Source organism: Antedon bifida, chromosome 6, assembly GCF_963402885.1.
Source record: "Antedon bifida chromosome 6, ecAntBifi1.1, whole genome shotgun sequence".
Lineage (NCBI taxonomy): Eukaryota > Metazoa > Echinodermata > Crinoidea > Comatulida > Antedonidae > Antedon > Antedon bifida.
Window position 1 is genome coordinate 27,266,648 of NC_136231.1, and position 23,913 is coordinate 27,290,560.

General features: G+C 33.4%; 1 protein-coding gene across 2 annotated transcripts; it reads right to left on the reverse strand.

The window, feature by feature from the left end:
• Positions 1-137: 137 nt before the first annotated feature.
• On the reverse strand, positions 138-22,259 carry LOC144845971 (uncharacterized). Of its 2 annotated transcripts, XM_078703502.1 has the most exons (19): positions 22,138-22,259; positions 21,126-21,286; positions 20,294-20,507; positions 19,624-19,748; positions 19,215-19,380; positions 18,841-19,038; positions 18,279-18,484; positions 7,904-8,509; positions 7,399-7,606; positions 7,055-7,139; positions 6,330-6,499; positions 5,896-6,009; positions 5,556-5,681; positions 4,730-5,071; positions 4,052-4,390; positions 3,912-3,947; positions 2,507-3,451; positions 1,846-2,147; positions 141-1,569 (listed from the first exon to the last, which is right to left on the reverse strand). In XM_078703502.1, the coding sequence occupies exons 2-19, from the start codon at positions 21,222-21,224 to the stop codon at positions 1,264-1,266; spliced, it is 4,587 nt and encodes a 1,528-aa protein (XP_078559628.1). In that variant the 5' UTR covers positions 21,225-21,286; positions 22,138-22,259; the 3' UTR covers positions 141-1,263. The 2 variants fall into 2 exon arrangements, with proteins under 2 accessions (XP_078559629.1, XP_078559628.1); XM_078703503.1 differs by lacking the exons at positions 18,279-18,484; positions 18,841-19,038; positions 19,215-19,380; ... (2 more) ...; positions 21,126-21,286; positions 22,138-22,259 and adding exons at positions 8,624-8,829; positions 9,278-9,469; positions 9,690-9,855; ... (1 more) ...; positions 11,270-11,483; positions 11,734-11,906 and having other exon boundaries at positions 138-1,569.
• Positions 22,260-23,913: the final 1,654 nt, after the last annotated feature.

Sequence of the window (23,913 nt, forward strand, 5' to 3'; positions counted from 1 at the left end):
TACAATAATTAAACATTCAACAGGAATTAATATTCTAAAATTACTTAAATAATGAAGAGTAATAGTAATAGGTTATTAATTAAGGAAATACCTAATATGATATTCGTAGTCAATAGTTTATATAACCTTCTAATACTAACAGTAGATATCTACGTTTCTCAACATGGGCAATGTATTTGTATGTATAGATAAAGTTTCAGATTGAATGTAATGATTGACTAAATAAAACTCGAAAAATTGTCCATGACTTCATGTGAAGCGATATATTTTCAAAAAGCAAACACAAAGACAAACATTAAACAATGTTAAAGGAACTAATAATTGGATATACACACAAGAGTAGGCTAAAGCTTATATCCAAATAATGTTGTTATTGCTATTTGAGAGGAAAGCAGTTAGTAGGAAAGCAAATACAACCAAATGTAAGAGCCAGATTAAGACGGAACGATGCTTTCATAAAGGCAATCTAACATTGCCTTGCTTCCATAGAGATATTTATTGAACACATTGGATATTTTTCGCCATACGATAAGTGGCCGCTCAACACTTCGGCTTATAATATTTATTATAATGTCAACATGCAATCTTTTTTTCTTTAAAATACACATTGCGTAAATTACGTCCAATTGTGAGCACTTTTAATCACTTTAGGGTTCCTTGTTTGTTGTCTAGTGAAATTTATGACTAATATTTCAACCTGGAAATTGTACATTCCTTTTGTGCTTCATCAAGTTGAATGTGCAATACCAGAACTAAATAAATACGTATATGTAACATTTTACTCTAAGGTAAATCATAAAAAACTTCAAGTTTATCATATAGAATATATACGGAATATCTACTATAGACTCAACTTATTTTGTGATACGACTCAGAAAGCCTTGGTTTATAAGTACGATGATTAAAAGATAGAAATAAGGAAATGATAGCTTAAATAAAACAACTAAACTTAAACTAACCTGAACAAAAAGTGTATTACTTTTTAGGACGGTTTAGTTTATTTTACCCTGTATTTTACCTAAGCATGTTAGGGCTACTTTTACTATTTAACCTTCTTATTTTAAGTGTTTAGTATTATATATCTTGTTTTGTCGTTATGCTTGGTCATCTAAGCTGTGACTCGGGATGTTTGTTACACTTATGTTGTTTTTTTTAAATAAAGGATGATTTTACATATTAGCATATCAGTAATTAAGAAACATTAAACATTGTTTTCTTATAAACTTATTACGACTGAGACTAATGTGTTATCATCGGCTAATATTAGTAAGAAAAGAAAAATGTCGATGGCGTTACTAGATCGCTTAGAGAGTATATCTGTTGACGACGAACATTTTGTAGTTTGACTAGAATTACTTTCACGTCTTCTGCGTCAATGTTACTTATCATGTTGTTTTCTGGAATAAAGTAATTGGGTAAATTTCTTTTCAGCAAAAAGTGGATAAGAAAATTTTGAAGATCTAGGAAACGTTCACCCAGTTTTCTATCCAGCCAATCAGTTGTTGATGTTCTCTCACAAAGCCAAAACATGGTAGTCTTGATGTGATATGACGAAAGAACTTTCGGTTCCTGTAATGAAAATAAATCAAACATAATACTCCATTAGAATAAACAATATCGAATTGGAATTCATAGACTATATCGTGTCGTGTTCCTTCGCTATCTACATTAAGTGGTTCATTTTAAATATAAACAGTTACAAAATCACCTAGCTTAGTTCATAGTCAACTTACCAAGTACAGTACTAGTATTGTAGTGTTGAAGTCTAAATATTCTTTACTATCTTGTATCGTGCAACAACAGTACAATTAAGTGACATTTATTTTATTCACAATTCAAACTCACCTTAAAGTGTCTTCTCCAAAGTAGCTTGAAAATCATGTAACATTTACGTTGTTGGTCTGTAAATGTGTGTGCTAACGTACGTTCTGCCACAGAAAATGACAACCGCCATTCTAAGTCGAGTCCTTTTCCACCAGGATAATATTTTGGAACAATATGGTAGCCGTCTGCAATAATCTTTTCTACAGTTGTCTTTTGAGGCCATTTTCGTTGTCTTGATATCCAAGGATTGGCAATGGTAGGCCAATTTACTCCATTCAAAGCGATAGCTACATCAACTGTTTGATCAAACTGTAGTACTGAACCTGTGACAAAAAAATAGCATTGTCAAGCAATACATATGTTTAATTATATTATTATATACATATCTATCGGTGGGGAATTAATTGTTTTGAATATATACAAACTATGAGGATTAGGTATCATTTACTGGATACTTTTTTTGTGTTCTTAATTCGGTTCTTCTTGTTGTATAGTTTAGGTATTATTGTTACTATAACAATAAATATTTTAGTGTCTTTTTCTTAAACTACCGGTACGGCATATTCCAAACTATAATATCATAGTGTTTTTAAAAAGTAACCCATTGAACAACTGATAAAATCATACTAAGGAAGCATTACAATTCTAGTATCATTTGCTATGTATAATTTGTTTAACCTACCGCCTGGTTCTTGTGATTCGTAACAAACAGAAATTGTTTGTACGGGTCCTTCTTGAACAAGTCTTAGTTTGCCTTTAAACTCATCTACTTTATTGTTTTCATTCTTAGTAATTTCAGACTGAACGGCTTTGAGTCGTCCTCTGGTATACTGCTCTTGGATACCTAATAGTTTCGAACGAGTTAAAAGCATTTCACCACTTGAAGATCTCGCACAGAGATGCTTGGTAAATCCAAGGCTCGTGTATGATTGAAGACTCTCTGGAATAAATATTGTTACGTAACCTGGATGAACAGACGGACGCCATGTAAAAGTAGGACACTCTTGACGTTGTTGGCGATTTCCAATATCTTCCATTTCTGTTATAAAAGATTTTTTGTTAACATCTTCTTTTTCTTCCATCCTTCCTCTGGGTACGTCATCAGCAATCGTAAATTCTTCACAAGTTGTTACATGAGGATCTTCGGCAGCAATAGCAAGAGGAATCATCAAGTCCATTTCATCGTCTACGTAAGACATTCCAGGACCACTGTTATCTGATATTGCAAAGCCTTCGCTTGTGCTGCCAGTCCATACAATGCCATTTATATCCTTGATGTTATCAAAGCATGGTCTCACCAAATCAAAAACCTGCTGAAATCGTTTAGGCAATGTATTTGTGTTTTCTGGCGGCGTACTCTGTTTCTGAAACTTTGCTAGCATTTCACTTTGAATCCGAAGAATTCTTGTTATAAATGCCACGTGCTCGTTTGAAATCGGATCCACTCGTGTAGCGGGATCACTATGTATTTTATACAAACTAACAGAACGTTTCATGACTGTCTTTATGTCTATTTCATTGAGATATCCTTTTCTAGACCTCTGGTTAATCTCGTCGTATTCAGCAGATGAATTTTCTGATTTCTTAATAAAAGCTTCTGTCAAAAAGCGGTCACACCACCTTACACCTGAATATGAAACATATAAAGTAAGCTAAATAGGAGCTTAGTGAATGTATTGTTAGATAGGGCATATTACGTTTGCGTTTATTTCCACATAAATTTTGATACTATAATTATAAAAAAGTTAGAATGCCTTATAGGTTTAATTAAGTGTAAATGGCATTCTAAAAAAAACATTTTTAAAACATGTCACTGGCGTATATACGGAGGGATTGGAGATATTTTTGACGATAAAATTTGGGATTTAATAATAAGAAAGCAATAACTTAATGTGACACCATAAAACAGACTGGTGTTCTATACTAACATTTATGATTATGTGAACTAGTGCTGTTCCGCCGCACCACTATCAAATCGATTTTGAACAATACCATGAAAGCGACTCTTTAACACTCTCGGCGTGGTATAGTACGAAACAGCGCTAGTTTCTTAATTATTATAATAATATTTAAAAACAAAAACTCACTTTTCATTCGGTAACCAGTTTTTGAACGGCGTCCACCTTCATTTAAAAAGAAAAGATAATCAAATACTTAACAAATAATATAAATAAAAAACAACGCCGATGCCACCCACTCAATCGGATAGTAAACTAAAGCATGTTACCTTTCCGTGCTGTTTCTACTTTTGCTTGATGACTGTAAGTAAACATAGTCTTGTCCTTTTCTGATGAAACTTTTTTAACTACTTTTATTCTGATCGCATATAAGGTTCCTGGACTGAGGTTGGTTATCTCAAATTTCGGTTTAGTACTTCTTCCGTCCACTGAACCAGCTTTTGTGAACTCTGACCTAGGGACAGTAGTTTTGTATTCGACGACGAACTCGTCGATTTGCCGTTCTGTACCACAGTCGTCATTACTGACGTCATAAGCAGGCCAGTATACATTGATTGAGCTATCCGTCTTATTCAATAATTTTGGCGCTGATAACATTGGTATAGCTTCTGTAAAAATGCAATCGAATATTAATTTTTAATTTATTCTATTTTATGGGCAAGTCAACACGTAAGCCTCGTAGACGACAATTTTTACGACAAATTACTATACAAAATAGACCTACAGACAATCATTATTACTGAACAATTGAATGGGATAGTATACATAAATTACAATGCCTAACAAGAGAGGGCGATCCATTTGCGTTTAAAACGACGCGAAATAATGTGTGCTGAAGCTGCTTCCACCTTCATTTAAAAAGAAAAGATAATTGCTTAACATTTAATTATAGACAAAACAACGCCGATGCCACCCACTCAATAGGGTAGTAAACTAAAGCATGTTACCTTTCCGTGTTGTGCCTAATATTGCATTAGGACTGTAAGTAAACATGGTTTTGTCATTTTCTGATGACACGTTTTTAACTACTTTAATTCTGATCGCATAAAAGGTTCCTGGACTGAGGTTGGTTATCTCAAATTCCGGTTCAGTACTACTTCCGTCCACTGAACCTGCTTCTTTGAAATCTGACCTAGGGAAAGTAGTTTTGTATTCGACGACGAACTCGTCGATTTGCCGTTCTGTACCACAGTCGTCATTACTGACGTCATAAGCAGGCCAATATACACTGATTGAGCTATTCGTCTTATTCAATAATTTTGGCGCAGATGACAACATTGGTATAGCTTCTGTAAAAAATGCAATCGAATATTAATTATTAATTTATTCCATTTTATGAACAAACCAACACGTAAGCCTCGTAGATAGACCGTACGATTGTGTGTATGTTACGTTGTATAATTGACCTCCGACAATTTTTACGACAAATATAATTTCTATACAAAACAGAATTACGTCTACAGACGATCGATAGGGTCTTTTAGATTGAGTGAACGTGCACACGACAGTCACGTTCACAAGGGTCGTAGTCGACTGTTCCCGTCGACAGATATAAGAACTTTTAGATTAAGTGGACATTTACGTTGACGTGCCAGTGATCGAACGTATGACGTAATGACCTTGTGATCTGACCTTCTAATCTCCATAGTATTAGTGGCACACTGGTGTGCTGAAAAGTCTGGTCTTCTATCTGCCGAATCTGTCGTAAGCAGACACTTGTTCGGACCTGGGGATGTTGAACAACTGTAAAATACATCAAGGAAGTAAACTCACCACTTTTTCGATACACGTTTTTCAGGTTAGGGTTTTTATCCTCATTAATGAAGTCAAGTCCATAGGGTCCACGAAGGCGTGACAATGACGTAGACTTTCCACCAACAACCTTAACAGAAAATTGTTCTATAAAAAGAGAAGAAAATGTCCTATTAAATATCCTAGTAATTATAAAAAGTATATAGACCTAAATGAAAGATTGGGATATCGTGGTATCAAATTTAACAAGCAAAAGGCCCTATTTTGTCTTTAAATAAAAATGTAACGATTATGGTATACAGTATTTAGTTGACTCAATATTTTCCTTATGATTAAATATAATCTAATGCATTATATTTACCGAAGGGTTCATCATTTGTAGTGTCAGGTGATTCTTGAAAAATTGTTTGTCCAATATTTTCGGTGATTGATACTTGTACGCATTTTCCACTTGTCGCAACTAGTGCATACACAGCTAAACGTAAATCAATGAAAGGCGTATTATTATCATCATCATCATTATCATTATTATTATTAATGGGCTTGTTTGTTAAATTGTTTAATAAATAATTTCTTGTTATAAGGAACCATAGTGTACATAAAGACGAAGAACTGTACAATATAAATCATTTTAAATACAAAGTTAAATTTAATACTTTTGTATCTTAAGATCTTTAAGATCTTATTTTTAATAATAATAATAATTTCAGTAGTAATGTACCTAATGTAATGTTGATTTTCCAAATAAATTCAAATTAGGTCAATAATCATATTCATCCTTTAATAGGAACTCACCTCCAGGAATATTCCGAAATGCGATGCCTTGATATTTTCCATTATATAAAAAAGCCAAAGTACTGTCTGGATGTAAAACAAAGCCTACTTTATCATTAACTTGAATATTTCTTAAGTTTAGTTTGTACCCTCCGCCAATCATTTCAAAATTACGAAAAAGGATATTGTCTCTGAAAAAAAGAAATGTGTATGTATCGTGAGACACATACTGAGCACCACGACTATTGCATTTGGATACTTGTTTCAGCATTTCATTTACAGTAAATTATTTTTTCATTACAATATTTTATTTCAATTTTTTTATAAAAAAAAATTAAATCTATGCTTACAGAATGGAATGTTGTTGTTGATATACGTTGTATGCATTTTGACTGGAATAATTTTTATTCTTAAGAAATAAATATATTTAAATTTGTTGCAGCACGGCCAAATCGATTGATTATTTTCTAAACTTCTCTACCACACTGATGTGTGGCAATACCAACCAGTTATACTGCGCTACAATGTAGCTCTTCCGCCTACTCTATGTTAGCTATCTGTGTTAGTTTTTCTATGCGAGAGTCAACAATTATTGTCCTTTAGCCAATGAATATTCAACATAGGGAAGTAACGAATGCATCGTAGAAAAATCAAACTTACAACTTATAACTATAATATTCCTGATTACAGAAAGGTTTACATGAATATATAATGAAGACTCTAGAATGTTTATGATCACTACCAACCTTAAAAACCAGAATCCACTACCTTTTCCATAACCATCTCCTTCATAAAAGATATCATCGGGAAATGAATTGTAGATACAAACACCTAAAACAAATAATTATCAAATTAAACAATAATTATAAGATATTTAATGATTCTAAAAATCCTAAATAAATTCCACGAGAAATCCATTGAATTAAATATATTTTTCATTAAAAATCAAATTTCTGGACGGAATCATAAAAACTTACACACACCAAATTGTGGAACATGATGAATATATTATTATTAATATTAAAGGTTCGATCTCGTATACAATAACATTTTTTGGATCCCATGATAATGTGGAATAATGATATCCTACCAAACTCCATTGAGCTGTTATGACTGCCATCTACTTTGTCAATTTTTAACTCGAAAAGTCTTGCCGTCTGAATCGGTTGGTTAGACACAAATACCGCTCTGTTATGTTTCACACCGCTGTTAATACGATAAGCGATAGTTCCATCGCTGTTGACTTCGCCGTGATCCCTGACTGGTTTCAAAGTATACCGAACCGTAGCTGTATGTTCCTAAACACAAATAAAACATTTATTTATCAGAATTCGAACTTGGCTCTCTTTAGCTATTTATTTTTTATTTATTTATTTTTTGGCCATGTCTACTGCAGGTTTATGGTCGCTGGACATGATACCGTGAATAATAACAGTAAAGATGGGGATACCTGTAAGAGTAAAAATTACTATCGAGATTGTACATTATAGTGTGCATGGGGGGGGGGGGGGGCGGCGCGGTGACGCGCTTTCTCAGACGATGATAAACGAGCAAATCGAAAGCTCCTTATTATTAGGCTATAATGTTACTCTTACTTGTTTACTTGTTTTTGTTGTTATTGACAGTTGGACATCTTCTTCAGTTGTTTTACTGTTTGCATTGTCATTTGTTTCTGTAACCTTACTGGTTACCTTGACATCTCTCTGGTCATCTGTTTCATCTTCTTTACTAGTTACCTTGACATCTCTCTGGTCATCTGTTTCATCTTCTTTACTGGTTACCTTGACATCTCTCTGGTCATCTGTTTCATCTTCTTTACTGGTTACCTTGACATCTCTCTGGTCATCTGTTTCATCTTCTTTACTGGTTACCTTGACATCTCTCTGGTCATCTGTTTCATCTTCTTTACTGGTTACACCACTTTTCTCTACACCAATAAGTTCATCCATGTTACTGCTTGTGGTTTTGCAACTTGCTTCTATCTCTGTCGTGACGACCTTACTGGCCACATCAATTGAATGTGGAGCATCCACTTTGCTGGCTTTGAACATTTCCGTGGAACTTTTACCTTCTTCTTGTGTACTGTCTTTGTTCATTGTATTACTTTCAGTTGGTTTGTTGGTAGAAGCCGTGTTAGATTCTGGTTTCTGTGTTATGCTTTGGCCTCTGTATTTATTAGTTTGTTCTTCAAGGTTTATAAGCTAGGAATATGGAGATAAAATCAATGTCTTACAAATTAGAATAGAATAGAGAGGTCCTTTTTTGTCTTTCTTTGTCTTTCTTTTTCCATTTAATGAAAGAAACATAGTATTTACCTTTTGTTTAAAATGTTGATAATATGCGTCAGTGATTGTGTGCATTAAGTTTAGTGCTCCATGTTCAATAAGTACTTCCGGGTCACAATCGCTGTAGGTAACTAGAATTTCGATTAACGTTTTAATAATTGTCCATTTCAGCTCATCTGTATACACTTCTTCTGTGTTCCGTTTCCATACATCATTTATGATACGAATAAGTATATCTGTCAAATTGATACATTTAGATATTGTTATTATTATGTGTTATTCATGTTTAGTTTTTATTTTTCTTCGGTTTCCCTCACTTTTTCTTGAAATTGTACAATTTAGATATATAATTGTGGACAAGAAATTATAATACCGTCATAGTAAAAAAAGACACAGTATTGCACTGTACCTTACAATCTAATTTGGTTAACAATTTGTTAAATATCGTTAAATAAAAAATAAATAAATGATCAGTTACTATCAAACAACCAGGCGCCCAATCAAAACGCAACAATTTTTCCTTCAGGTATTTATCCGATAATTATCCGATTTGAATGAGATAATTATCGGTTCATTTTTCGGTTAAACCCCATTTCCGCAGGCAGTTTATCGGTAAATCATCAGTTAATCTTTATCGGTTAATTTTTGGCGGCGTAAACACGACCTAAAAGCAGTAAATATTACCTGGCCATCCATGCTCAGTCATATGTTTCAGAACACTTGCTCTCTCATTTTGTGGTGAAAGAATCTTTTTAACAGCAGTAACAATGTCCAAGACGTCATTGTTTGTAAAACTGTCACATTGCAATAGAACGCAGTAAAGATTGTCCAACATCTGAATATTATCAAGACAATCACTTTCCGAAGTTTTTTCGCCTGAAGTAAATTGTTACAAACGTTACATACCTACTTGAATTATACACTGTCACTCCACCCCACCTCATACACATCTTTCTATTTTCAAATTTACATTTAAAACTCTACGTTCCTTCATAAGTTCTCCTTAACCTTTCCAACTCTAGGCCTACCAAAACAGTAATATCGATTATATTTTGCTGAGCATTCTAAACAAAACAATTGTGAATATAGCAATTACTTTTATCTTGTATATCATGTCCTTCTTGGCATTGTTCATCAGCAGATGGGCACGCAGCATCACTAACTCCCCAGTCGCTAAGAACTTTCTTTACGTAGCGTACAAGTTTCTCATTGTCAGTATTCTTTAACATTTTGCATAGCAATGGCACAGGTTTTTCCATTATCTAAATATTAAATATTATTTTGCCAAACATAATAATATTATTATTATTTAATAAAATTTAAATTACTTATTATTATAAAAGTTCAGTGAACTTATGCTACGCACTGTGTACTAAACACGTAATCGTTTGTGTTTATTTTAAAACATTATTATTTTGGTATTACAAGAAAATACAATCTTGTATGAGTATAAATTAGGGTACTGCATGTTAATAAATGTCTCTTTTGAATTAAAACAATGGTCTGTAAGATTATTGAGTTGCATTTAAAAGAAGGTAATGACAAATAACAGAGTTGTGTAAATGTATACGGTAATTCAACATAATTTTTCATAACAATTTAAAAATGTGCAATCTATAATTTGAGATGATGAAATATATTTTTAGCTGTTGTTAGACTAACAGTAACCTAAGGGTTGTGAATCTATTATAAATGGTAAGACAATAACACTGTTTCTAGGATGAACAACATTATATCTATGCCAAATTGTTGAACTGTTTGATAAAAGATGTGAAAATTACAATTTGCTGCTGTTTTCTACCATTAGATTTTGAATAAATTTTGAAAAAATATAGAGGAAATAGCATTGAAACATAATCTCAGCATAAAACTACGTTGAAACGCTAGTTTTGTGTTCAATGGCGGAAAAGCTTTTATAGGCCTATATTGTTTCAGGATTTATGCTTCAGCTAGAAATAATAATATTGGCATAGATATGAATGCATTCTTTTGAATTTTTAACCGTGAAGTTATTATAGTGGACAGATTAGAGCTTCGGTTTAATCTATTCATTACTATAAAATTAAAATCACTTCCTCGTTTGGTGCTCTTAGAAGCGTTACCGTATTTCAAGACATATTTCTATTTTCATGTTTGATTATAAATTAACCTTGTGCGGGTCCCAAATGTATTCTCCAATGCTCACTTATGACCAACACACTTGTTTTAATTAATTTACTTGCATTCTAAAAAGCATGACGTCATCGTACCTGATCTTTGTTGAGAGGATGTACAGCTAAATTAACGAGTGCTTCAACCAATTCCTGTACAGAGAATCCTGTCGATTTACCTGAGAGTGTGTTATCCAAAACTGAAGTGATCTCATTTATTACTCCTAAGAAATAGAAAAAGTGTCAACTTTAAAAACAAAAAAAATGTATAATAACTCAAAAGATTACAAGCAGATAATTTAATGATGATTCTATTAGGATTAGGCCTATTATTCCACAAACAAATATAGAACTGTTTTGATTGTTGTCTCAATGAAATCCAGTTAATGTTTGATAAAACAAATAATATATATCGGTAATGCTATTTGGTGTAATGTCTAGTTTTGTTTATATTGAAAATAATCTCTTGAATGGAAATTAAAGATAGATAATATAGTTTTGTTGTAATTGATATGATTCATCCTACCGTGTTTATCCTCTAGTAACTCCACATCGATGATAGGATCTGCTATGTAGCTAATTGCTATCAGAGAATGCAGACATCTCCATTTTGATGGTGAACCTTTGAAGATGTCAAGTATTTTCCTCCACTCAGGAGTGCGAAACAACTCTCGATTTTTTCTACTTTTGGACAAGTTGCTTATAACACACAGAGAAGAATTTAAAAGCAGTTCCATCCTCTATAATAATTTAACATAATGGATAAATATTTATTTTGATTATTATCACCAATATCATTAATCATCAATAAAACAGTGGGCTATCATCTTCACATCATCATCAGAAAAAACAAATGATATCTAAGCGTTTTAATTTGTATTAGCATTATTCAAGCAATAACAACATCTAACAGTACATTTAATTTTGTCCTCGTCATCTTATTATCAACATAATAATAATAATTATTATTATACAAGAGAATTACGATACCTGTGAAGTTTTCGGGTCATCTTCCCAAAATTGTCCTTGACGAGGGGGCATCAAAGGGCCCGATATCGGTGGAAAGAGACTTTCCAATTCTGCCATGTTTCTGCCAAGTCTTAAAAATAGAGTATAATCTTGGAGGTGGTGTGAATGCGCGCGACGCAAGCTTGGCGAAAGCCGCCACGATTTCCGTTAAGTTTCGTAGTCGTTTCTAAATACCGAAAGAGCCTGTAGTTTTGTTTAGTGGTACCGCTTAAAAATTGTTTTGTTTGAAACAGACAATATCTCTGTAATAATGGTAAGTATGCTTCATTAAGCAAAGTGTTTGTTAGGGCATGGAGGTATATTATACCTCCATGGTTAGGGGAAATCATTGGTCTGTATACACAATATTGAATTATGTGATCCTCAATATAAAAGAACTTTTAAATTAGGTAATATTGCATAAAATTGTAGAACTAATTATAATCCGACCGCGAAATAATAAAAACAAACTCGTAAAAATGTTGTGACGGTTTTTCTTAAATACTTCCAAAACAAATAAATTTACCGAGTGCTACAAGAATTTTCCGGTCTTTACACTACGGTATTATTATGAACCTGGTATTATGCTCATATTCCGGAAGGAAAACCGGGGGCGTAACGTTGTAATAATCAAAGGAATGTTCAATACACTTAGCCAGTCTTTTATCTATACCAACAGTTTATTTCAGTTCAGTTAGCACGTAAACCATAATTTTCATGAATTATTGGGGCACCTTTATAGTTATATAGGTCTATTTGTATTAGCAAATTTAGTTAATATATTGATATGAACTAAACAAGTTATTATACACATTACTACTGTTTACTGTATTTGCATGTTTTTCTACTTTTAATATAAGGTTTTATACCTTTTTAACTCCCATCTCTTGATTTGAATGATAAAATTAAGCAAACCCTTAAAACACTAAATTTTAATAATAGTACAGTTATTAAAAGTTGAATTTTACAACAATTTTATGACTGTTCGTTTTAGTATGCAGCTATACATTAATGGTCCATGGTTTTTGTAGAATATATTAATATTACAATAAACGTATAGTGTTTACCGCATGTTTTGCAAATCTTTCGTTATGCACATGTTACTAACTTGGAAATGTGAATTGACTAGATATGTAAAAGGAGGTTTAATAGTTATGAATTACAGATACTATAAATGTCACTCGTCGTCGTAGTCAAAGCAAACTCTGATCAGAACAGTATTCTGAAACCATCTCTTGTCTTCTGTCATCCTACTTGCTTGCTCCATAGAGCCAAACACATCTGTTATAGTCTTTTCCCATTTGCATCTTGGTCTACCTCTTCTTCCCTGGAATATAAGCCTCCAACACTCTCTTCTCCATTTCATCTTACCACTACTAATGTCACTACTAATTAAAATTGAAGAATGATATTGGGGCAACCAGATCTTTTAGATAGAATGATTGGTGACGACGAACATTCTGCACTTTGGCGAGAATTACTTTCACATCTTCTGCATCAATGTTACTTATCATGTTATTTTCTGGAATAAAGTAATTGGGTAAATTTTCTTTCTGTAAAAACTGAATAAGAAAATTTTGAAGATCCAGAAATCTATCACCCAGATTAGAATCTAGCCAATCAGTTGGAGATGTTCTCTCACAAAGCCAAAACATGGTGGTCTTCATGTGATATGAGGACAGTACCTTCGGTTCCTGTAACAATTGAACAAGTAAGTTAAATAATAAACATTAATACTACTTATATTTAAATACCGGTACTTAAACCAAGCTAAAACACACTAATGTTTATCTTCGACACTCTAGTTATAAAAGACTAAACATGCTTAACGTTTAACTTCAACGTTCGGTGCCATGCAACAATTCAAATAAACTCACCTTAAAACATTTTCTCCAAAGTTTCTTAAAGACCATATAACATTTACGCTGATTTTCTGTAAATGTGTGTGCTAATGTACGTTCTGCCACAGAAAATGACAACCGCCATTCTAAGTCGATTCCGTTTCCACCAGGATAATATTTTGGAACAATATGATAGCCGTCTGTAATAATCTTTTCAACAATTGTTTTTTTAGGCCATTCGCGCTTTCTTGATATCCAAGGTTTGGCTATGGTAGGCCAATTTACTCCGTTCAGAGCGATAGCTACATCAACTGTTTGGTCAAACTCTAATACTGAACCTATAACAACAAGTAATTCAACATAATGCAAATACATTCACTACAATTGAATAATTACTGATGTGGACTTTGAATATTTCAAACTAATAATTATAGGATTTTAGTCATACATACCGCCTGGTTCTTTTGATTCGTAACCAACAGAAATTGTTTGTACGGGTCCTTCTTGAACAAGTCTGCTTGCCTTTAAATTCATCTTTTTCGTTTTCATTCTCATTCTTGGTAATTTCAGACTGAACGGCTTTGAGCCGTCCTCTGGTATAATGCTCTTGGATACCTAATAGTTTCGAACGAGTTAAAAGCATTTCACCACCTGAAGATCTCGCACAGAGATGCTTGGTAAATCCAAGGCTCGTGGATGATTGAAGACTCTCTGGAATAGATATTGTTACGTAACCTGGATGAACAGACGGACACCATGTAAAAGTAGGACACTCTTTACGTTGTTGGCGCTTTCCAATATCTTCCAGTTCGGTTATAAAACATTCTTTGTTAACGTCTTCTACTTCTTTCATAATTCTACTTTTTATTTCATCCACAATTTTAAAATCTTCACAAGGGGTTGTATGATGAGGATCTTCGGCAGAAATAGCAAGAGGAACCATCAAGTCCATTTCATCGTCTACGTAAGACATTCCAGGACCGCTGTTATCTGCAATTGCAAAGCCTTCACTCGTGCTGCCTGTCCATACAATGCCACTCATATCCTTGATGTTATCAAAACATGGTCTCACCAAATCAAAAACCTGCTGAAATCGTTTAGGCAATGTATTTGTGTTATCTGGAAGTTGTTTATTTTTTTGAAATAGTACTATCAGTTTACTTTGAAGTTCAACACTTGTTGTGATAAACCTCATGTGATCGTTGGAGATCGGATCCACTCGAGTAGCTGGATTATTGTGAGTTTTGTACAAGTTAACAGAAAACCCTATCAATGTTCTTAAGTCTTTTTCGTTCAGGTATCCTTTTCTAGATCTCTGATTGATCTCAAATAGTGGATTAAGCGCCTGTTCTGTTTTCACATAGAACTCATTTATCGAGTCGTCTAAAGAATTACAAAAGAAGTTATCATTATTTTTTACTACTGTACCTACTACTGTACCAGTACTTTATTTTCAAAGGTTTATAATAATTTGATAATTTGAGAACACTTAGGAAACTAACCTGGTTTATTGTAGACCTCTTTCATTTTCGGGTGTGTTTCTTCATTAACGAAGTCAAAACCATATGGTGCACGCAAGCGTGACACGGACGTGGGATTATTGCCAACAGTCTTAACAGAAAATGATTCTTAAAAAGTGAAAATTTAAGTTACAGATACATACGCCAACTATCTTTGTGATGAACACAATTCTGGTGAAGTATTAATAAGTCTTTTTAGTCGCGTTGACGCGACTCAATAGTTCACTATGTCGGTCGGTCGGTCTGTCTGTCGGTCCGGTATCACTATGCGTTTTATCGCTTTTCTGTACTGTTTTGATGTACAGAAAAGTTTTAAAGTACATTACTTTTTGAAAGTTCATTTTTTCTGAGAGCACGCGACTTATGGCTGTTGGCCTTGTTTTTATTAAAACAAATAGAATTTTGATTCTCAAAAATGTTGTTATGTAACATAATTTTAAATAAAAAGTGACCAACTTTAATTAATCTACGAAGACATAACTTTTCTTTACCAAAGGGTTCATCAACGGTACTGTCAGGTGACTTTTGCTGAAGTATTTTACCAACATTTTCTGTGATTGACACCTGGACACATTTTCCACTTGTTGCGACTAGTGCATACACACCTAAAATTGAAAATAAAATAGATATCAACGTCTACATAATCATTTTATTTCAACCTATTTTTGTAACAATGATTGATCAAACTCACTGTTTTTTTATTCATAATACATTTACATAACATGAAATAATTTATAACACAATCAATCAAAGTAACATTTATTTCTCTTCATTATAATTATTTAACAATAATGATTAAACTAAGAGAGGGCAAAATAAAAAAAATCAAAGCTTGTGTGAGGCAGCCCATACAATTAAAAAGAAAACAGGATAATACGGGAATCGGAAGCAAGACAAAAACATTCTTCTACAACATAGTATTACATGCAGGTCAATTCCAATGTTATTTAACGTTATTTTATGCCAATAAACTGTAATACACAACACAATATCACGACTATATGCTACTTTCCCACATTCCACTACAATTGGTTTTTTTTCTAAAGTCTAACAATTTACTCCTTTAGAATTGCATGTGACAGTATAAAACAGGTATTAGAACAGAACTCACCTCCGGGAATATTCCGAAATGCGATGCCTTGATATTTTCCATTATATAGAAAAGCCAAAGTACTGTCTGGATGTAAAACAAAGCCTACTTTATCATCAACTTGAATATTTCTTAGGTTTAGTTTGTACCCTCCGCCAATCGTTTGAAAATCTCGCCAAAGATCATTATCTCTGTAAAAATAATTTCCATAAACATTCTGTTGACAATTCAAATTGAATGTGTTGTAGTCATCAGTCAGTTTCGCTTTTGCAAACTTGCTCAGAGCTTTAAGGCGACAGTTGGTATGATCCATCATCGCGTCTTGATTGGTCAAATAATTGCGGCACGCTTTCGTTGTGGGAACTAACGTATGACTTGTTTTTATTTACGAATTAAGTCAGTTCATAATCAATCAATATCTAATGTCCTGATTGTTCTTTTAGAAGAAATAGACGTTGCAACTCTTTATGATGATAATGACATTATTGTGTTTACTTCATACATCGTATGTCAAAATAAGAAAGATTAGAATAACGATACTTAATTGGTTTATCATCACTACCAACCTTAAAAACCAGAATCCACTACCTTTTCCATAACCATTTCCTTCGTAAAAAATATCATCGGGAAATGAATTGTAGATACAGACACCTACAAAAACAAGAAGCAACGGTAACAACTTTGCACTTACACACAATGATACTAATATCAGTGTAGCAAATTTTTGATAAATGAATTAATGATTAAACATATTTCAACAGGTTCGTTAACTTTTAAAAAAGTAAATTATATCCTACCAAACTCTATTGAGCTGTTATGACTGTCATCTACTTTGTCAATGTTTAACTCGAAAAGTTTTGACGTCTGAATCGGTTGGTTAGACACAAATACCGCTCTGTTGTACATAACACCACTGTTTATACGAAAAGCAATAGTTCCATCGCTGTTCACTTCGCCGTGTTCTCTCACTGGTTTCAACGTATACGGAATCGGAGCTGTTTGTTCCTAAACATAAAATATACGTATACAAAAGTGAATATTGTTATAAAGTGATTTAGCTTCTTTTAAATCTTCTCGAATAAAAAATAATTTGTTCTAGAGTTACTGTTTGTGTTATCTTACAATACAAGTCTCACTATTAGTAACTATGCCTAGATAAGTCTGATCCAAATTAATGAAATCATTATTTGTTTATATTGTTTACATTGTTTAAGTTTTCATTAATTGAATAAATGTGAAATGAAATGAAATGAAATGTTTGTATTGGCATAAAAGCGTACACACTACTAAACGTTATGTGATGAAGTCATAGGCCTATAACTATCATTTGGACACATCACATATTTTTTTGTCAAACTAGTAAGTTTAGATCATTGTTCCATGGTTGGAATATCCTCATTTCTCTTACTTGTTCAGTGGTTGTTTTAAGGGACAGGTGAACATTTTCTTCAGTCACTTTCCTGGATGTGTCATTTGTTCCCAGCTCGTTACTGGTCGTGGCATGTGTAGTATGACCGCTCTCATCTTTTCCAACTCTACCGGACAATTCTTCTGCTTTCTGAATTGACATTTCCTCTGACTGTGGAACATTTTCTTTTGAACAACGTGACTGGGAGCCCACATCAACGTTACTGGCTATACCCAACTTAGTTTCTTCTAGTTTACTGTCAACCGACGTTCCTTCTGTCGTGGTGGTTGTAACATTCTTGTCTACTTCTGATACTTTTTTTGTGATTTGACCTCTGTATTCACTAGTTTTTTCATCAAGGTAAAGAAGCTATGTAAAACAAAATTAGAACTGAATTACATTTTTGGAAAATCGGTATTCGTAAATGTGTACAACCTGACGTGAAAATGTATTGAATGACGGTAAACCCAAATGCGTACCACCAAACGGCGCTCATTCGTCTGTCCACAACGACAAGGAAATGGACCAGTACACGGGGTAACGCCTACGGTAATATTTGTAAATTGTTTGTTTGTTTGTTTGTTCGTTTTTATTCAAACGTTTGCATAACTTCAGGCAGACTTTCTTTCAACTTAAATGTCCATCACCTAAAGAAACAAAATATTTACCTTTTGTTTAAAATGCTGATAATATGCGTCAGTGATTGTGTGCATTAAGTTTAGTGCTCCATATTCAATAAGTACTTCCGGGTCACAATCGCTGTAGGTAACTAGAATTTCGATTGACGTTTTAATAATTGTCCATTTCAGCTCATCTGTATAAACTGTTTCTGTGTTCGCTTTCCATACATCATTAAAGATACGAATAATTATATCTGTCAAAGTAAGATAAGATTATCCGACTATTGTATTCGTAATTGTAAGGTTCTTTAATATCATCGACTTTAACGTCTATTGGCAAAAAATATTTCTTTAGATTTTGATTGGGTACTACATTTTCATTATATAGCCATTAATCTCAGTCAAACTGTTGGTATCTTGCCAAAAAAACGCCTAAAATAAAAGGTGAAAGCATTAAACATTAATTAAAGATAATATAAATATATATAATTATATTCGTTCGTTGTATCCCAATAATAATAGTTGTACTTCTTAACATCGTGATCAAATTCGCTTTCTATATTATATAGTAGACTAGTAAGTGGATTACCTGGCCACCCATGTTCATTACCTGGCCACCCATGTTCATTCATATGTTTCAGAATGGTTTGTCTTCCATCTTCTTCTGAAATTATCTGTTTAACGGCAGTAACAATTTCTATGACGTCATCACTCTCAAAACTGTCACATTGCAATAAAACGCAGTAAAGATTATCCAACATCTGAATATTATCTAAACATTGACTTTCGTTATCAAGACATTTTTCGCCTAAATTAAAAATTAGAATTGTATTAATTTATGATCAAATTAATTATACACCTTTCTGAACAATTTATAAAGTTATGCAAAAAAAGTATAAACAATTTATTTATTTTTTCGATATGTATTTCATTATTTTCATTTCATTTTCATATTTGATTAAAATTGAAAATTAATTAAGTTACTTTTCATTGTGATTTCCTTTTCGCGTTCAACAACATCAGACGATGACGAACCATCGACGTCACTAAATCCCCATTCGTCAAGAACTTGCCTCACATACAGCCTTAGTTTATGCTTGTCATTTCTTTCCATTATTGCGTAGAACAAGGTCAACGACTTGTCTATTATCTGCTCGCAGAAATGTGTAAAAAGAATTATTAATGACCACATAATTAAATGTATTATACTGAACGCTTTGTTATGAAAAGTTGTTATATATAATAAAATATTAAGTTTATTGTACTTTGCCAATCTTTAAGAAGAATTTCTATTATTAGTTGATTATGATAACGGACAAATACAACTTTCACAGTATTCAGTATTATCTAGAGAGAGTTAAAATAAATATTGTTAAATATGACGTCATCGTACCTGATCTTTGTTGAGAGGATGTACAGCTAAATTAACGAGTGCTTCAACCAATTCCTGTACAGAGAATCCTGTTGATTTACCTGAGAGTGTGTTATCCAAAACTGAAGTGATCTCATTTATTACTCCTAAGAAAAGTAATGACATCATAAAATATCTACTTAGATGTATAATCTATCTAGAGCTTGGTTCCCACTAGAGACGCAACGCAATGACGTAAAGCTTGGTTCTCACTAGAGACGCAACGCAATGACGTAAAGCTTGGTTCCCACTAGAGACGCAACGCAATGACGTAACACAACGTAAGTGATTTGACCAATCACAAGTTATGAATTATTCGAACGGTGGCTTGTCATTGCTCAACTCGATTGCGTTGCGCGTACGTCCTTGCGTTGCGTCTCTAGTGGGAGCCACGCTATAGTGCACCACAAGTAATTTGACCAATCACGACACGTAAGACCACCAGGATTTTCGCTTGTGATTGGTCAACTCACTTGTGTTTCGCCCGGCCTAGGCCTACATAACTTTATTTTTGGTCTTGTATTTTCAACTATTTTGCACATTTTGGTTATCAATTTGAATGCGTATATTCATCGTCAGCAAAGCCCTTCTCTCAGTTTGTATTATTAAGTTAATTTATGTGAAATAATCAATAATTGATGATTCATCCTACCGTGTTTATCCTCTAGTAACTCCACGTCGATGACAGGATCTGCTATGTAGCTAATTGCTATCAGAGAATGCAGACATCTCCATTTTGATGGTGAACCTTTAAAGATGTCAAGTATTTTCCGCCACTCAGGAGTGCGAAACAACTCTCGATGTTTTCTACTTTTGGACAAGTTGCTTATAACACACAGAGAAGAATTTAAAAGCAGTTCCATCCTCTGTAATATAGTTTACAATAAAAAAAATTTTGAGAGATTTTGTACATATTGTATTTTCCATTTCTGTTATACAGTACTTATATTTATGGAGAATTGAACCAAGTAACCATAACATAGGACTCTTGTGTGGGCTTTTTTGTGGGATTATTTTCGATGCTAATCTGCTATTCGAAATTATACTCTTGTAGACTAAAAAAATAGCTTCAAAATAAATTCTGGAAATTGCTATTACAATTGGCATAGGACTTTTGTGGTATACCCTGTCGTACATTGCCAACGAACTAGTCAAGAGCATACAAGATGCGATCAAAGCACCATTTGAAAGACAATAAACTGCTACAATGAATGTATTATAAACACTTGAGTTGGCATCACATGAACAGTATGTGGAATTAACTCAAACTAACTCTACTAAACTAAACTAAACATGATTTGGTATTGTTTATTACTTGTTCTCCTTTGACATTTCCGTTACAGTTATATCATGAAGGTATAGTTTTATTTCGAGTTTCTTTTGGAGATTACATTTGTAAACAAAGGAAAGGAAGATGGTCTTCCTTTCGTTCACAGGTTTTATTATTATTGAATATAAATCTAAAATGTTTATGAATAAATTACCTTTGACATTGTCGGATCATCTTCCCAAAATGTTGCCTCTGACGTCATCGAAGGATGGATACCGGAGAGTGGTGGAAATATATTTTCAAGTTTCTCCATTTTTCTCTGGTCTTCTTTTTACAGAAATTAGTATCAATCATTTACTTTTCAAATGACTAACTCTGTAAACCAATACAAATAATGTATTTACACTGGCTGTAACAATGTGGGGCCGGCCTCTACTAAAATAGGGTTATTATAATGTAGCTGCTGTTTGTACATACTTGATGCATGGGTGGCTTTCAACAATACCAGTCTATTGAAATTGTGGCTACAAACCTGTGTTACCTATAGGACTATTGGCAAAACACAATTATTTTCTTTATATACAGTAATTCTGATTCAGTACACTCTTTATATACTGTTCATACATAATAGGCCTACCATAATTAATTCCGTCTCACTAGCCCTGAAAGACTGGATCGTCTTAGAAAAAATTGTTTTTATCCGGTGAAAAATGCCAAATAAATAAAAAGGACCATACACTAATTATATTCATCAAATCTTATCAAATCAATATCGTATTTAATACAATTGTTTACATTTTTTTTAACAAATCGTAAAAAGTGACGTCTTTTTTGTTTTAGATTGGTTCATTAGACACAACGCAATGACGTAGTAGACGCAACGCAAGCCAATGGACCACACCAATGAGGCGGCAGTTTGAATCCATCGATTGTGATTGGTCAATACGTTGCGCTTACGTTCTTGCGTTGCGTATTTGTTGTTAAATACTTAAAAAAACAAGAATATAATAGGCCCCCGCCAGTGCGTAAGTAACTCATTGAATTTACCCATTCCAATAAGCCTAACACTCCTAGTAGTGTCAATAGGCCTTTACTAATAATAGCTAACAAACAATATAGTAGGCCTAGTAGGCGCGACTACGCCATGATAGAATAGGCGGTTTGCAAAATTCTACATAATTAAATCTACATATTGATAATATTATTATGCCAAATATATGACCTACTTGCACAGCATCCTAACCTGTCATTCGAGTGGTTGTACAGGGAGGAGGGGGTTCAAGTGGTTGGTTGCTTATTGATTGAAGATAGATGGTATATATAGATATGAACGTGAGTGAAAGTCTACAATAATAACATCAATTCCGGAAGTGGGGTGATAGAGGGCGTACTTGAGATAGGTATATTAGAGGTATATTCAGAGCGTCATTCTGGCGACTGGAGCATCCTCTACTTCTCTACGGAGCGCCATTTATGCCTTTATTAACTTCAATAATAGAAATTGTACTACGGTAACTGCTCAAGTGGACCCAATTTAGCACCAGGGTAGCACAGTGATATAAAATAGAAATAAAGTCACTAAATGTTACTATCTTTTCGTATTTTAATACACTGTGCTCAAGTGGACCCAATTTGGCGCCAGTGGATCACAGTGATATAAAATAGAAATAAAGTCATTTAAGTTTCAATATCTTTTCGTATGTTAATACACTGTGCTCAAGTGGACCTAATTTGAAGTCACTTAAGTTTAAATATCTTTTCGTATGTAATACACTGTGCTCAAGTGGACACAATTTGGTACCAGTGGAGCACAGTGATGTAAACTAGAAATAAGTTACTGAATGTTAATATCTTTTCGTATGTTAAACTGTGCTCCAGTGGACCCAATTAAGTTTCAATATATTTTCGTATGTTAATACACTGTGCTCCAGTGGATCCAATTTGGCGCCAGTGGTGGAGCACAGCGAAATAGTCACATACAAAAACATCGAGAACTTGAATTTAATTCGTCACTTTGACGAATTTTAGGTGATCATTTTTATAATTTTACTGATATTTAATTTTTAAAAAACATGCACGTATGTTAAATATTACTGCAAAATATTGATTTATGCAATCCTGTGACCTGATATGATGCTTATGGTGCTGATTGGTGCCTATTATGTGTCATAGAATATATGCTCTATACTCTACAGTGTACTGTATATCTATATACAGTGTAACATAGGTGAAATTACGGGACCCACATCATGTTTGAATTTTGAAAAATACTTCTGAAAATACTTCAAAAATATTTCAAACTTCCAGGATATATGTTAAATATCGGTTACTCCATAAAATTAGTTTCAAGCCATATCAGTTATTTTAATAACTTGCGTTTGTCTAAGATAAATACTTATTTAGTGTCCCCGGAGAGTACACCTATTCATGGAAATATGAAATTAAATATTAAGTCTCCAGTACTAGCCCACCATGGTTGGGGCAGAGCTAATAATAATGAAAATAGAGCCCAGAATTGCACTTATACTTATTACTATACATAATCACCTATGATAATAATATGGTAATGTTAAAATTTCAACTATCCAGATGCGACTTCAAAATTGTAGGTGTGGTTTTCTACTTTAAAACTCGACTTTGTATAAGGCCTAGTCCGCCGGCGGCGGAATTAGTCTACTTCGAAATTGGTCTAGAAATCGGCATTCTTGGAAATGTTCTATATTTGATCTTATTTCACTCTCCATTAACCCCATACAAAAACCATCGGAGACAAACTATCTCTGTTCTGGGGACGGTGCAGCCATACACACCAACTACCATAAAAGTTTATTCATAACATTTTACAATACAATATCTTGCATGAATCGGACATTTTCGCTACCAATGTAGGAACATTAACAAAATCAAAATTTAACAGTGTGGCGTGTTGACCGCGAATGACTAACAATACCATCTTTCCCACTACACCTGCACAACCATTGCATAACAACGCACGGCATACC

Coding starts and splice junctions, on each gene's coding strand:
- LOC144845971 (XM_078703502.1), bottom strand. CDS start 21,224: ATGGAGAAACTTGAAAATATATTTCCACCACTCTCCGGTATCCATCCT. Junction 3,452..3,911: donor AACTGGTTACCGAATGAAAA/GTGAGTTTTTGT, acceptor TTTCATATTCAG/GTGTAAGGTGGTGTGACCGC. Junction 1,570..1,845: donor TTTGGAGAAGACACTTTAAG/GTGAGTTTGAAT, acceptor TTTTCATTACAG/GAACCGAAAGTTCTTTCGTC.